This window comes from Kwoniella newhampshirensis (assembly GCF_039105145.1).
Source record: "Kwoniella newhampshirensis strain CBS 13917 chromosome 10 map unlocalized Ctg15, whole genome shotgun sequence".
In the NCBI taxonomy this organism is placed as follows: Eukaryota; Fungi; Basidiomycota; class Tremellomycetes; order Tremellales; family Cryptococcaceae; genus Kwoniella; species Kwoniella newhampshirensis.
This window is the reverse complement of record NW_027118345.1, coordinates 70,951-84,112: the sequence shown is the minus strand read 5'-3', so window position 1 is coordinate 84,112 and position 13,162 is coordinate 70,951. Positions and strand designations below refer to the sequence as shown.

Genomic DNA, 13,162 nt, shown 5'->3' with positions numbered 1-13,162 from the left:
GCGAGAGATCTGAAAATAGCTCAGTATTTATTATTATCGTCAACAACAAAAAGCGTCTCGGGGGAGGTGTTGTGAAATCCGGCAAAATAAAAGTCGGTTGATTCCCGGAAGCTGAACTGAATGTCATCCATCAGCCTGATACTGGGTCCAAGGCCGTTATGTGGTGAGAATCAGCTACATCAATTAGGCTTGCAATAGCTAGAAGCATAAAAAGTAGGCGCACTGCTGCCATACCCGAGTGGAGGTCGGCCAAAGTCAAGAACAATAAGATATCTGAGACGAGTAAGTTACATGTTACTGTACCATGTATACATGACTTGAGCTCTATCAGGTCGACTCTGCTTTCCCGTTGCTCGCATCTGTACCTGCTCGGGGCGAAATATACTCTTGCTTCTTCGTCCTCGGACACCGCATGCTATACACCGTTCGACGATGGCGACTTTCAATCCATCAGTATACGCTCTACCATCCAGCCCTTTCCCCACAAACTCCCATCCGTCTTCTACCCTCACCGAGCAGCTCGACACTGAGGAACTGATTTCGTCACTGTTCGATCTCACTTCGCCGCCGGAATCATCGTCCTCTTCTTCCTCGATCCTTACCCTTCGCAAAGCGGAACATACATCCTTTCTCGCGGAGACATTCTTCAAATTATCAGCGAGATATGTGAGCTTGGACGCCAGTCGACCTTGGTTGGTATTCTGGACTGTGCATTCTTTGGACTTGCTGCAAGTAGCATTGGATCAAGGTACAAAAGACAGGTCAGCTCTATTGCCATGCTGCTGCTGATATGTGAAGCAATCGAGCTGATATAAGATATCCTAATAGAGTGGTATCGACGCTCCTTCGATTCCTCTCGCCGACGGGAGGCTTCGCAGGTGGGCCTGCGAACTCACAGCTGCCTCACCTGTTACCAACGTACGCGTCAGTCTCATCGCTTGCTATCGTGGGTCATGCCGGACCTGGGGGAGGATGGGACGAGCTGGCCAAAGCTAGACAATCAATATACGAGTTCTTCATGACGTGTAAGCGACCCGATGGAGGGTTCGTGGTTTGTCAAGGCGGAGAGGTTGACGTAAGGTGAGTTGAGACTCTCAGCTGACTCTTGATGTATATCCCGGCGCGCTGATGAGGAATTGCTCATCTTGCACAGAGGAACATACTGTCTTCTGGTCGTGGCGACTCTACTCGATCTCCTCACACCGGAGCTACTGAATAACGTCGATCACTTCCTCGCCGGATGTCAGACCTACGAAGGCGGCTTCGCATGTTCCACGTACCCTTTCCCCACACCGTCATCCAGAGCAGCTATAGCAGAAGCTCACGGTGGCTACACGTCCTGCGCACTCAACTCTCATTTCCTCCTCTCAGCTGTCCCACTTCCCAACCTCCCAAAACCCGTGGATGTCAATGCGGCTTTGAGATGGTCAGTCCTCCAACAGGGTGAGGCGGTCGAGGGAGGCGGATTCAGAGGACGGACTAATAAGTTGGTCGATGGGTGTTATTCTTGGTGGGTCGGAGGCGCTCTACCGGTTGTGGAGGAATTGGTCAGAAGGGAAAAGTCGGGACGCGAAAGAGTGGAGAAAAAGATCCGGATCGAGAAAGTAGAGGAAGAGGGAGTGACCCCAGGGCAAGAAGACGACTGGGAAGATATTGCTCGTGAGTTCACTCGTCAAAGAAGTGGTTTCATTCCGAAGACCCGATCCGTGCTTCCTATCGCTACAGCCTCACCGCCGCTGTTCAACCGAGGTAAGTCAAGTCTTATGTCTCGTGGGCAGGTTCAGCTGACCTTGAATGCACAGTGTCCCTGCAGGAGTTCACTCTCATAGCTGCCCAGCAAGAACCGGGTAGTTCGGGAGGTTTACGCGACAAGCCTGGAAAGTGAGTCCAGGGCGTGTCCTCATCCTGCTTCACTTCCGCCTCAGGGCTTATTATACATTCTCCACAGACGGCCAGACCAGTATCACACATGTAACAATCTCTCAGGACTGTCAACAGCTCAACATCGGGTCGTCCATTCGCCCGCCGTGGTCGCTGCTAACAGAGCATCTTTCGACACGACGAAGGGCTTACGACCTATCCGACCTATATTCGCTGATGGCGGATGGGCAAGTGAGGAGGTGAGACAGATTGCCAGGAGGGAGGTCTGGGCGAGTGCCCTGGGATGGGTAGAAGAAGAGGGCGGGGAGATTCTTGTTGGTGGGAAGGACAACAGATTGGTAAGTCCGTGTTGTGAATCGCTTGGGTGTTCGTTGATATTTACGCGGGCATCAGAACGCTACGACGCCCGTTTTTAACGTATTGGGAATACGACTGAAACCGTTCATCAACTACTTCTATGGTCAAGATAACTAAGTGGAGCTTCAACTGATTCCTCACATCCATTCATGTCTGCATATATTCTTCTCTTCGGTTAGCATGTATGATCTACCTGTATATGAAGCTGCTGTCCTTCTTCCACCCCTATCCATTCCTAGTCCAGTAGAGTCCTGTCCAAAGGACATGCTCGACGCAGTACGAGACAATGATTGTCCCGACCTAGATGGCAGCTCGATGCCTCTCTGCGCCTTTCCAACCTTCTCCCAAAACTTTACCGAGCTCGGATCCCGGTCCACATTCGATCTTGAACAAGTCGCCAGATCTGGGCCATTTGTCCTGATCTCCATCTCCACCGCGGTACGAACTGGCTGAGACGATGTACATCGTAGTCAGGTCTTTTCCTGCGAACGCGGCGAGGAACGTATATGTCAGTGACGCACTTTCTCTCTCTGATTCAACCGATGCCATCCAGACTAGATCTACCATCACCGCTTCGTCCCTCTCTGTTTCACCATATTCAACGTGCCACTACATGGCGAGCTTTGTCGGTACCCTTCCCATTACACTGAACAAACACTTCCACCATCTTCTGTCTTGAAGATTTCCAGACCAACTCCAGAAAACCACCGACTCACCTCCGAAACAAGGGATCGTAGGACTCTTACATCCCTCGGTATGGATCATGGCAACGATCTCCCCCTTCGGATTATAACCCACAATCCGCTCATCTCTCCATCTCGCCACCCAGACGTTGCCCACTCCGTCCATACACAATCCGTCGAAATTTCCCTCCGAAGGACGAGTATCGTCCAAAGGAGGCGGGGTCGTGACGAACTCTCTCTCGTTGGATATGGATCCGGTGGAGGGCGAGAAATCGTATGCCCACACATAAGGTTTGCGAGAATCGACGTAGTCTGTGATGTGATACGATGATCAGATCGAGATCAGCGCATATAAACATGTGCGATGCAGAGTACGTGATAGATAGCTCTTCGAGAGGGGCTTTGAGATAGGGGGACGCTCATGCGGTCGACGCTGAGTAACGGGTGATATATAACCGCACTTACACATCGTTAGACCGTCGGGAGACCATCCGAGACCGTTTGAAACTCCCACTTCGGACAGGATCCTGGTCTGACTACCGTCGAGGTCGTATCTGCGGGGTTTTGAAAATGCGTCAGGTTTGGTACATGATAATAGTGTGTTGCTGATCAACGCATTTGCACGCTGTTCCTCGCCACGCTCTTTCCTCGAGGCTTCCGAACTCTCGTCTCCCTGCACCTCTGTCGTCACCTTACGCCTTGCCCCTGTCCTTTCACTCTTTCGGAAACTCCATGATATGTTAATGAAAATCCGATGTCACACTCACCTGGACAACTCTCCCGGCATCTCTGGTTCATCCTCGTTATTCCCCATACTTCCAAACCAGACTCTACCCTGCGGATCCACACCACCATCATTGAACCTGATCTTCCCATTCTCCACCCCCTTCAGATCGATCGGTTCCGAGAGGACTTTCTCCGCGTTCCTCACCACTGGTTCCGGCTGGGTGGAAGCCGAATGGGGTGGGGTCGCTGGTGGGAGGACGACAAGCGAGCCGACAAAGGTGGCTATGAAGCCTGGTTGGGACGAACGGGGGGTGATGTAGCTCAAAGACTTTGACTCGGGGTAATGATCGATTGATTGCTTGCGAGTGGTGGGGTCGTAGCTGAGTATGGTGTAGAGCGTGTTGGACGTCAGCATGGGCTCAGTGATTGGTACTGGTTTCTTTTGGTTTTTTCTTCCACCGAGTGTGTGGAGCAGAAGAAGAGATAGTTGACTCTCTCGAAAGAGTCAGGAGGGAGATTGATGAGGAGTACGAGATGGACGAAAACTTGCAACTCACGAATGAAGATTGCCCTTGGGAATATCAACCCAATGGAGGAGCTGCGTCTTGGAGTCCCACACAACACCTGGAAAACAGCGACTTGCAGCATCAGCACGGGGTCAGATGGGGGTGAATAATGCATATCATCCTGTCTTTGAAGGAAGCTGGATGTCGAGCATTCCCCACTTTGATCTTCGGGTGAGAAGCTCGACCTGGACTGTTTCCTCGTACTTGGCCTCACAGGCCCGACCTGCCTTCCTACGCTCCCTTGCCGGAACCCTGCTCCGCCAAACTCACCTTCGCCCAGATCATTCTGACACGCTAACAGATGTTCCGCCTTGAACACGGGAGCAGAGCTATCCCTCGCTGTCATCTTGGTCGTCGTCGCTGTTGTGCTGCTATGTCGCAGATATCTCGTATAACGGCAGAACGATCTCTGAGCCATCAACTCGAGGCCGGGGTGCGAGGGGAAGGGATCCCGAACAGATGTCGTGTGTTTAATGTAGTTAAATGCCAATGTTGGAGAGGGGGGGGGGGGTTTCCATCGCTGTACCTGTGCATAACCGCTCAATACCGGGCCGGACCGTGGTGTGGATTGATTATTTATTGAGGAACGCGGGATCCTTGGAGCTTTTCGGGATTCGGATCTTTCGGTTTTTCGGGCCGATTGCTTCTTAAGTTGAGTTATTTCTATTTCCATCTCTCGATACTCGCTTTGACCTCCACTTGTAGTGTCCACTTGGTGCGCACGAGGGGAGAATGGACAACAGTGTTGGGATATGATGGTCATGACTGTCGGTCCGGGTTTTGGTATCTTGTGACAAGCCAGGATCCAGAAGGTCTATGACTTCATACCATCGACGTTCTCAGTGACTTTGAAATCGTTGGATGAAAGCGAGAAGCGTGGAGACAATGAACAAGAAGCGAGCCCGGAGGAAGGAACGCGAAATACATCCGATCAAGACGCGTCCGACCTCGTGGACAGAAGGAGGGTCGCGATGATAATGAAGAGGAGGGTCGACCTGATCGGAGCAAGGTCGGTCAGTCCTCCCAGAGCGGTGTCCTGTACTTTGACAGCTAGCATTGCACAACATTCGCATATGCAACGGGTTTCAGACCAAGCTCGCACCGTCTTCTGCTCAGAGACGAAAGCATGACCATATTCCAACTTCAATACACAGTCATCGACAAGAACGTTACCATGGCTCGACTGCGACGCAGACCCTTGATCTTCATCAAGGAGAAGTACCGCACGCAGCCAGCCCGGTCAACCTTCCCACTGCTCTCTACCTGGACTTTAATGCCTTGGACCAGAACCCCCAGTACATTGCTCCAACCTCGATCAGAGGTACCGAGGTGGTTCTGTCGAGGTCCCAAGGAGGTAAGAGTGTATACGAGTATCGAGAAGAGGAAGATCGATGGAGCGACGACGCGACGTATCAGGTCGAGATTGAAGGGGGTGAGAGTGAGGACCTGGATACAGCAGAGACGGTAGGTCATTCGTCACCTCAGCTGTGACACGTCTACAGAGCTCATGACTTGATATATATCTCAGATCACTCGATATCCCAACGATCATGATGATCCATCAACACCGATCTTTGACGTTGACGACGATCGGTTCCCAACAGTTCTCGATCAAGTAAGCTGTTTGTCCCCAATGGGTCATCTCGAGACACGCGACGTCGATCTCCCTCTGCGTCCCTCGGCGTCGTCCAGAGAGGAAGAGTTGAGTGTTCCCGACGTGCCTTTTGACGATCTGGTCGATCGTTCGAGAAACAGAAGGGCGTTTGGAGCTTGAACGCGGCGGCAGAGACTCGGTTGTTTACTCAAGCCAATCAGGACTGGCAGCCCTCAAGGAAAACGAAACGATTCAACGTATCTGAATTCGCAGAGCTGCGGCAGACCAATGTCAATGTCATCACTGACAAACTACTACGGTAAGCAGCACTCTCTACTGTGTACCGTAGAGGAGGGTCGCCTTCATAATGTAATGAACGGATGACATACCTTCACGCACACTACACGACAGATCAACAGACCCGAGGCCAATCAAATGACTCTCTCACGCCCAAAAATTGGTTTTCACCACTCACGTACGGTACAGTGTCGTCAATCAATCAAGCAAAGCACCTCATCGACACTTCACCGCCCCAGATTCAGGTTCAGTGTAACTCACTGATCACTCCGGTCCCGAGACAACGCCTCATGATACCCTCAGTGAAGGTCATTGCTGATGCTGAAGTCCTCCGACTCATAGAGACCATCGTCAAAACTACTGATGGAGTGTAAATTGCGTACTCCCTCATATCGTTCAATTCAGAAGTGGGAAGAATACACAACACCATCAAGACGAAGCTGTTCGATCCCGTCGACAAGATCACAGGGCTGAGGTAACAAGATGGAGAGGTCGACATGTCAGAGCTTGAATGATTATTGAGAAGAGAAACGGTAATCCCTGCTCAGAGTAGAGTAGAGTAGGGAACAGTATGATGAAAGAGTTCTGGAGTGCGATCCCTCACAAGTGATAGAATCAATTGCCGTCCTCCATCAAACAGCAACACATCTTCATTCACGGCAATTACGGGTAAAATCTACATCGTAGTCGAATATGTTTCACGATCATAGATGTCATTTCAGGATCGTGGATGTTATTTCATTGTTTATACAACGATCGGATGAGTATATACGACCGGCCAAAGCCAAAAAAGCCCAACGATGACTATCACTCTGTAGAGCTGTCTCATCATTTGTCGTTCGCCTCAACTCGATCTCAGCAAGATCAACATCATCCAGCCCCCTATCCAACCGAAAACCACAACCATCATACCCCACTGAATCAAGCGTCTCAGTCTTCTCTTCCACACATCTTCTCTCCCACCATGACCACTCCCACCACCATGTCTTTCGCCTGCTCCACGTGGTCCGCCCCCACCTGCACCTATACCTACCAATTCTTCTTCGTCCTCGCTATCCAGTTCGAATTCCCGCTCGTCTGACCGCGATCGAGGCTTGGTAGTACTTCCGCCCATCAACGTGGCTTGCATCGGTACGATGGCATCCATCGCATAATTTCGTCCTGATCGCCATGTGAGTAAGGATAGCAGGAGTTGGGATCCGTCCGTGTAAGGTACAGGGAGGAGATTGAAAAAGTATAAAGAGAGAGCGATGGTCGATAAGTAGCTATGAGGGACAGTGAAATGTTTGTCAGCGAGGACTTGTGATCTCTGTCCTGCTTGCAGTACGCTTCTCGGCGCTAGCTGCACCACGAGTTGCAATCGCAAGAATCTGAGACACTGTTGTCCAAGAAGAGAGGAAAAGCGCCAAGACCTGCCGTCTATGCAAGCATGACTGATTACTCACCGGAAAAACAAAGCCGCAGTCCTCACACCACCGTTCCAACCTCTTGCCGCTTCTGTCCCCACCACCACCGCATCTCTCACTTCTTCTCTCGGTCCATTCCACAGTACCACTCTCTCCGTTCCCCTACCTCCAGGCCTCAACCTGATCCTCAACAGGTTCTCCACTCCCGTAGGTCTGATACACACCCATCTACCATCGGGACAAGGACATGATCCACTGGGAATATCTAATATCGGATGTGGGACCAAACATCTCTCTTGACCTTTGGAGGGACCGTCAAGTATCGCGAAAGTCAACTCGTTTCCTATTTCGCAGGGCGTATAGGGTAAAGCGAGGAAATTGATCTTGTTCATACACCATCCTTTTCCCGTGTCGCCCTCTTCGGAAGAAAGGAGATATGAATGCCACCGGTCGGAGACAGATGTTGAAGAAAAGGCGGCACTGGGATTTGGGATGTAGGTGCCAATGAACAAGTCGTCGAGATGCGTGATCAAGTCACCAGGCTGTATGTGAGCATACAGTGGTGAAGCCTTTGATAGACGACCGCAAGATCAGTCATCGCGATCTACATTGTAAATACCGAACAACACTCACCCAATGCACATCTTGGACGACCCTCCCATCCTCCGCTCGGTCACACCAAAACAAATTTCCTGCTCCAGCAGTGGTCAAAAGCCACAGCATAAACCAAGTCAGGACATTATGTACTGGACCCGACGAGGCTAGTCGCATCTTGGCGTTCCTGCATGTACAGCTATTAGTTTTTTCATTGCACACATGTGGGCTCGAGTGGACGCGACAAGGCGATTGTAGACTTACGCATCCAGCTGGTCGACGGTGGAGGGAAATGAGATCATCATGCTGGGTATGACGAGATGCAGGTTGAAGCTCAGTCTTGACGGTTGGATGTCATCCCTGACGGAGAAAGCGTATTAGCAGAATGACTTCACGGTATTCTTCCCAGTACTGGGCCAGCTCAAAGCACATAACCATCCAGATTCCAGCGGGGAAAGATGACAATGATTTTGACCTTGGAAGCGAAGCCGCACTTACAGGGCTGCGCTGATGGCGTGTCCGAACTCATGGATCAATTGGTTGACGACGAATGCCAGGACCAATGTGGGTAGATGTGATAAAGGGATCGTGATACCCGGTATCTGTGCAGTGTAGAGACTGAGCTTCCTCGCCCTCATAGTCGAAGACCGAGACAAGGGGGAGAGCACGGAGGCTCACCAGAGGCAATAACATATTCCCGTTCATCTCACTTGCACCTTGCACGACTTCCTCCATGCCACCCATCATGCCTCTCTTGACCATCTCTTTCCCCACATCTACTGCCACATCCACTGCACCTCCCATCCCTCCTCCATCTGCACCACTCGTGCCGCTCATCGCAGCATGCAATTGCGCTTCTCTCCATACATCTCTCCAGACACTCGCGCAAGCCCATATAGCCACTCCGCTCGAGATTGCACAGCCCAACAAACCGAGTCCTACCCCTACATCATATCCCCTCTTGAGACGCGAGGCCCATTTGTATCCGACTCGATCGAGGACGTGTCGTGGTATAGAATTGAGGGAAGCAGTCCATATCGAAAGAGAGAGATTGGTGCGTTCGAATCTCCAGGCAGAGGTCGAGGATATACGAGGGGAAGGGCCGGTGATGGGTCTGCGATTGGAGGATGGGAGGACGAGTGTAAGATAGTGGATGAGGATCAGCAAAAGGATCAGGGATAAAGAAGGGAGGACGGTGAGCGCAGTGAGCATTGATCAGTGAGCGGACAGGAAGGGGGGATTCGAGCCTGGTCCCGAGAAGACTTGAGCAGGGGGAGGACCTGGAGAGGAAGCGAGAAAGAGCGACAAGGATGAACGATGTAAGGATCGGTGTGTAGCTTGCAGGTTGGGGAAACAGAGTGGACCGATTGACGACTCTGTGATCTTGATTTTTCGGGTCAGTCAAAACAAAAAGGCATTCGGCGCGTCCAAAGAATCCAATGGATGACACGATCGATTAGCACGCGACAGTTATGGATACAAGTCGAACGACTGCTCTCTTATTATTCGTAGTGATCCACGTGAAATCGTTTGACATGCAAAGATGTTATGCATCGACACCGTCATAGCTGGCAAACCAAAGTACCGAAGATCCCCCGCCTCTCTTGAGTTCTCACTAGCGACACGAGGGGTCGCGTCTCGCTCATAGCATTCGAACGGCAGTCGATACTCGAGCAATGTCTGCGTCTTTCGAGGTTGAAGAATCAAACATTTCAGTGACCTCCACCGTAGCCTGTAAAGACACCACAACAGTCGGACCACTCTCCATCCCAACTTTCTTGATCAGGTCCGAACTCAATCAATTACTCTTGCTTTCACTGCTGCGACTGTCAATCCCTTCCCCGACGAGATGTCCGAATCCGTCGATGGCGAAAGGGAAGAGTACATGGAACGCGATGGTGAAGAAGGTGAGAGGCGGCCTTCATTCATCGTCAAGAGGAATGGGCTATCTGATCAAATGAGCGACGCTGATATGCCAACTGGATAATCTAATTCATCAACTCGATCTCCTTCGACTGGCATCCATTCCAATCCTCATGATTCGTTCATCTCGTACATTCCAACTCCTCATCGTCGATTGTTCCCTTGACCCCGCCTCAGACCGACCCGAACTCTCCCATCTCGCTCAGTGGTCCGTCTCTTCTCACAAATATGGTTTTGGAGTCGATAACTTGCGAGATAGCAACGACAGCACTTTCTGGCAGTGAGTGAGGCGATCATACAGTGCACCGTGCAACAACTTTCTCTCGTTGTTACAGCCATCCAGACCTCTTGCACAACTTGCTCCCCTCCTTCCGCCTTATACGTGTATCCTCTAGTTCGCGGACTTTCGTCGCACATTCGCATATCCTCATACAACATTTCGAATGCGCCTTTCGGAAAAGGGAAGCTGACACCCTCCATCTCGTGTTAGATCCGAGGGACCTCAGCCTCATATTATAGACCTCTCATTCCCAAAAAGAGTCCATGTATCTGTAAGTATCTCTTCACTCCTGCTAGTCTGATGTTGTTCGATGAGCTGATAGAGAGTTGCTGTGCCATTTGAAGGCAATCGCTCTCCATATGTCACATCCGAGAGATGACTCGTATACTCCTTCGAAAGTATCGATCAGGGCTGGAACGGGAGTCCACGACTTGCAGGAGGTGAGTGAGGTGTCCTGAAAGCTTGAAAGTACACCATCCAGCTGGACGTCCTGAGGATGTGTTGCATGGCCAGCGCCAGGTCTGCGAGCGGCAATCGACGAGCTTGCTGATCGAGTTCTCTGTGCAGGTCCGATTCATGGAATTTACCAAACCGGACGGATGGATACCGATCGTCCTGAGACCTATGGAGCTGAGCGATGATGGTAACGAAGTGGAAGGGTGAATGGGCTGTATCTCGTACTTGGGCCACCTTCCGGCGCCCTTTTGACTGACGCGGACGTCGCAGCCCACCCATCCCATGTCATCACTTACGAATCATCATCCTTGCAAACCATCTGAACGGGAAAGACACTCATGTTCGAGGTTTACGGATTTTCGGTGCACCAGGGTGAGCGGACCTCTGATCTGCAGATTCAAAGACAACCAGCTTGGGCTTTCCAATGTCTAAATACTCGATCACTATCCAAGATAATTGAACTGACGGACTGATCCAACTTGGTCAAGACAAAGTCAACAGAATCAAAATCCTATACCGTTATCGCCAGCCTTGAGCGAAGGTTCGTCACAAGCGGAGGGAAAAGGTTCCGGGTCGGGAAAGAGATTATTGGAGCTAGGACATGATGGTCTGAGTGGGTTCACAAGTCAGTCGTTCAGGATGCACGAGTGGATCAGGTAGGAAGGGGTGGTGATGGATGATAGACCATCCAATTGCGAGATAAAGGATTCATCTGCTGTTGTATTATATAATGTATGCATCTATTTGGTCTATGTCTTCTATGTTCTATCGGCGGCAGTTATGAACTTGACCATATCCACCAGCATTGAATTACAAGGCGTCTCGACTCCTACTTCCCTGCCCAGCTTCACGATATATCCATTGATATAGTCCACCTCTGTCCCTCTCCGTTCTCTCACATCAACTGCCATCGAAGACGTATTCAGATTCGACGAATGTATCACCTCAGTCAACACTTTTCTCAAATTCTCATATCTGAACATCTCCAGAACATCCGTCTTCTCATCGTCGGTAGCATCATACGTCGCATTTATATGTGCGAGCAAGACCGCCGACAACTCCTTCGTCACTCGATCGACGAGATTCGGTCCAAAAGGAGCGACAGAAGCGAGAGTCCCGTTGGTGAGCTTTCCCCGACCCAGTATCGCTGTGAGCGGGTTGATCACCGAGTTGACTACCAGTTTCAAGTACATTGCGTGATGGAGTTCCTTGCAAGTGTGTAGAGAGGGCGAGAGATCCGTTATCGACAACAATGCCGAAAGTGTATCTCGTAGTGGGACAAGATCGTCTCTCCTTTCCGGGAGCGGTGGCAGCGGTAAGGATCTCGAGGTGTAAGCTGTCATTTGTGAAGGTGATGTCCACAACCAATCTTTTTCGAAATCCATCTTATCTCGAGGATCAGGACAAACACCCCATTTCACATGACCCTCTCCCCTCGGAGTATTATGTCGAATCTGACCTTTTCCCTCTCCGGAAGGTGTCACCCCATGAGGTGTTGTTCCCAATATGAAATACGGCCTCGTCGCCTTCTCCGGCCATAGGTTCGTGCACAGTTCGTCATACACTCCCATCCCATTCTGTAAGAGGGTGATGACGGAACTCGGTCCGAGTCGAGATGATAGAGGTCGGATCGCCTCCAACGTAGAAGGAGTTTTTAGGCATACGATCAACGACGAGATCGTGTTATCGGACGAGGAGGAAGAAGAAGAAGAAGAAGCAGTAGGAGTCTCGCAAGTGAAGTCGGTAGAAGTGGATGTGATACCGTCCCGAGTTACGGCGAGTGTCGGCGGGAATGCAGACGGCTGACGGACCAGTAAGGTGAGTGGGAGTGAAGGGCTGTTGATTCGTAGATGATGTGAGATGAGTGTACCGATCGATCCTACGCCGAGCTGACACCTCGGACTGTCATCAGCTTGGACCGAGCTGATATCATCCCTCGAGCCTACCCACCACATGTATTCTGGTCATCATCCTGTCTTCCGGCATGATGCTTGCTTGGTCCACTGTTGAAAGACACACTCGACAGGACGGTAAAAGCTCAGTCGACGCGGTGAGTATGAGACGGTCGACCTCCACCGCCACATCTGACCTGGGATGATATCTGCTTCAACGTACACGTTGGAAACGCCGAATAACCCCGCCCATAGTAGTCAATGTTGGTCTTTGTCCTCACGACGAGTGGCTCTTCGCCAACTTTTGTTGCTGTCATCGATACTACTGTCTACCATCATCGCTATCACCTTTCCACCTCCAGTCTCTTATCAAAAGTTACACGCTACAGATCACAAAAAGCTCGACGCTCTTACGGTACAAAGCACAGCGAGTGTCCTGAATAGCCTTCCCAACTTCGAAAACCAATAAATTTCGCTAAGGTGAGTCAGGCAGAGATCAGGTCGGCG

At 50.9% G+C, this 13,162-nt stretch overlaps 5 protein-coding genes across 5 annotated transcripts; 2 read left to right on the top strand and 3 right to left on the bottom strand.

Moving 5' to 3' along the window:
• Window positions 1-432: 432 nt before the first annotated feature.
• Window positions 433-2,355, top strand: IAR55_006988 (uncharacterized protein; the record flags this gene model as incomplete). The annotated part of the gene is made up of 7 exons (XM_066950066.1): window positions 433-761; window positions 829-1,080; window positions 1,154-1,659; window positions 1,726-1,749; window positions 1,803-1,881; window positions 1,949-2,219; window positions 2,275-2,355. 7 exons carry the CDS (start codon window positions 433-435, stop codon window positions 2,353-2,355), a joined length of 1,542 nt encoding a protein of 513 aa, XP_066799281.1.
• A 183-nt stretch (window positions 2,356-2,538) lies between these two features.
• On the bottom strand, window positions 2,539-4,559 carry IAR55_006987 (uncharacterized protein; the record flags this gene model as incomplete). Its single annotated transcript, XM_066950065.1, has 6 exons — window positions 2,539-2,720; window positions 2,955-3,233; window positions 3,387-3,475; window positions 3,689-4,027; window positions 4,205-4,271; window positions 4,484-4,559. 6 exons carry the CDS (start codon window positions 4,557-4,559, stop codon window positions 2,539-2,541), a joined length of 1,032 nt encoding a protein of 343 aa, XP_066799280.1.
• Window positions 4,560-6,948: 2,389 nt separating this feature from the next.
• Window positions 6,949-9,316, bottom strand: IAR55_006986 (uncharacterized protein; the record flags this gene model as incomplete). Its single annotated transcript, XM_066950064.1, has 6 exons — window positions 6,949-7,369; window positions 7,550-8,079; window positions 8,144-8,291; window positions 8,369-8,464; window positions 8,603-8,706; window positions 8,783-9,316. The coding sequence occupies 6 exons, from the start codon at window positions 9,314-9,316 to the stop codon at window positions 6,949-6,951; spliced, it is 1,833 nt and encodes a 610-aa protein (XP_066799279.1).
• An 824-nt stretch (window positions 9,317-10,140) lies between these two features.
• IAR55_006985 (uncharacterized protein) lies at window positions 10,141-11,423 on the top strand (the record flags this gene model as incomplete). Its single annotated transcript, XM_066950063.1, has 6 exons — window positions 10,141-10,307; window positions 10,518-10,578; window positions 10,652-10,747; window positions 10,875-10,966; window positions 11,034-11,135; window positions 11,252-11,423. The coding sequence occupies 6 exons, from the start codon at window positions 10,141-10,143 to the stop codon at window positions 11,421-11,423; spliced, it is 690 nt and encodes a 229-aa protein (XP_066799278.1).
• Window positions 11,424-11,521: 98 nt separating this feature from the next.
• IAR55_006984 (uncharacterized protein) lies at window positions 11,522-12,749 on the bottom strand (the record flags this gene model as incomplete). The annotated part of the gene is made up of 2 exons (XM_066950062.1): window positions 11,522-12,652; window positions 12,714-12,749. 2 exons carry the CDS (start codon window positions 12,747-12,749, stop codon window positions 11,522-11,524), a joined length of 1,167 nt encoding a protein of 388 aa, XP_066799277.1.
• Window positions 12,750-13,162: the final 413 nt, after the last annotated feature.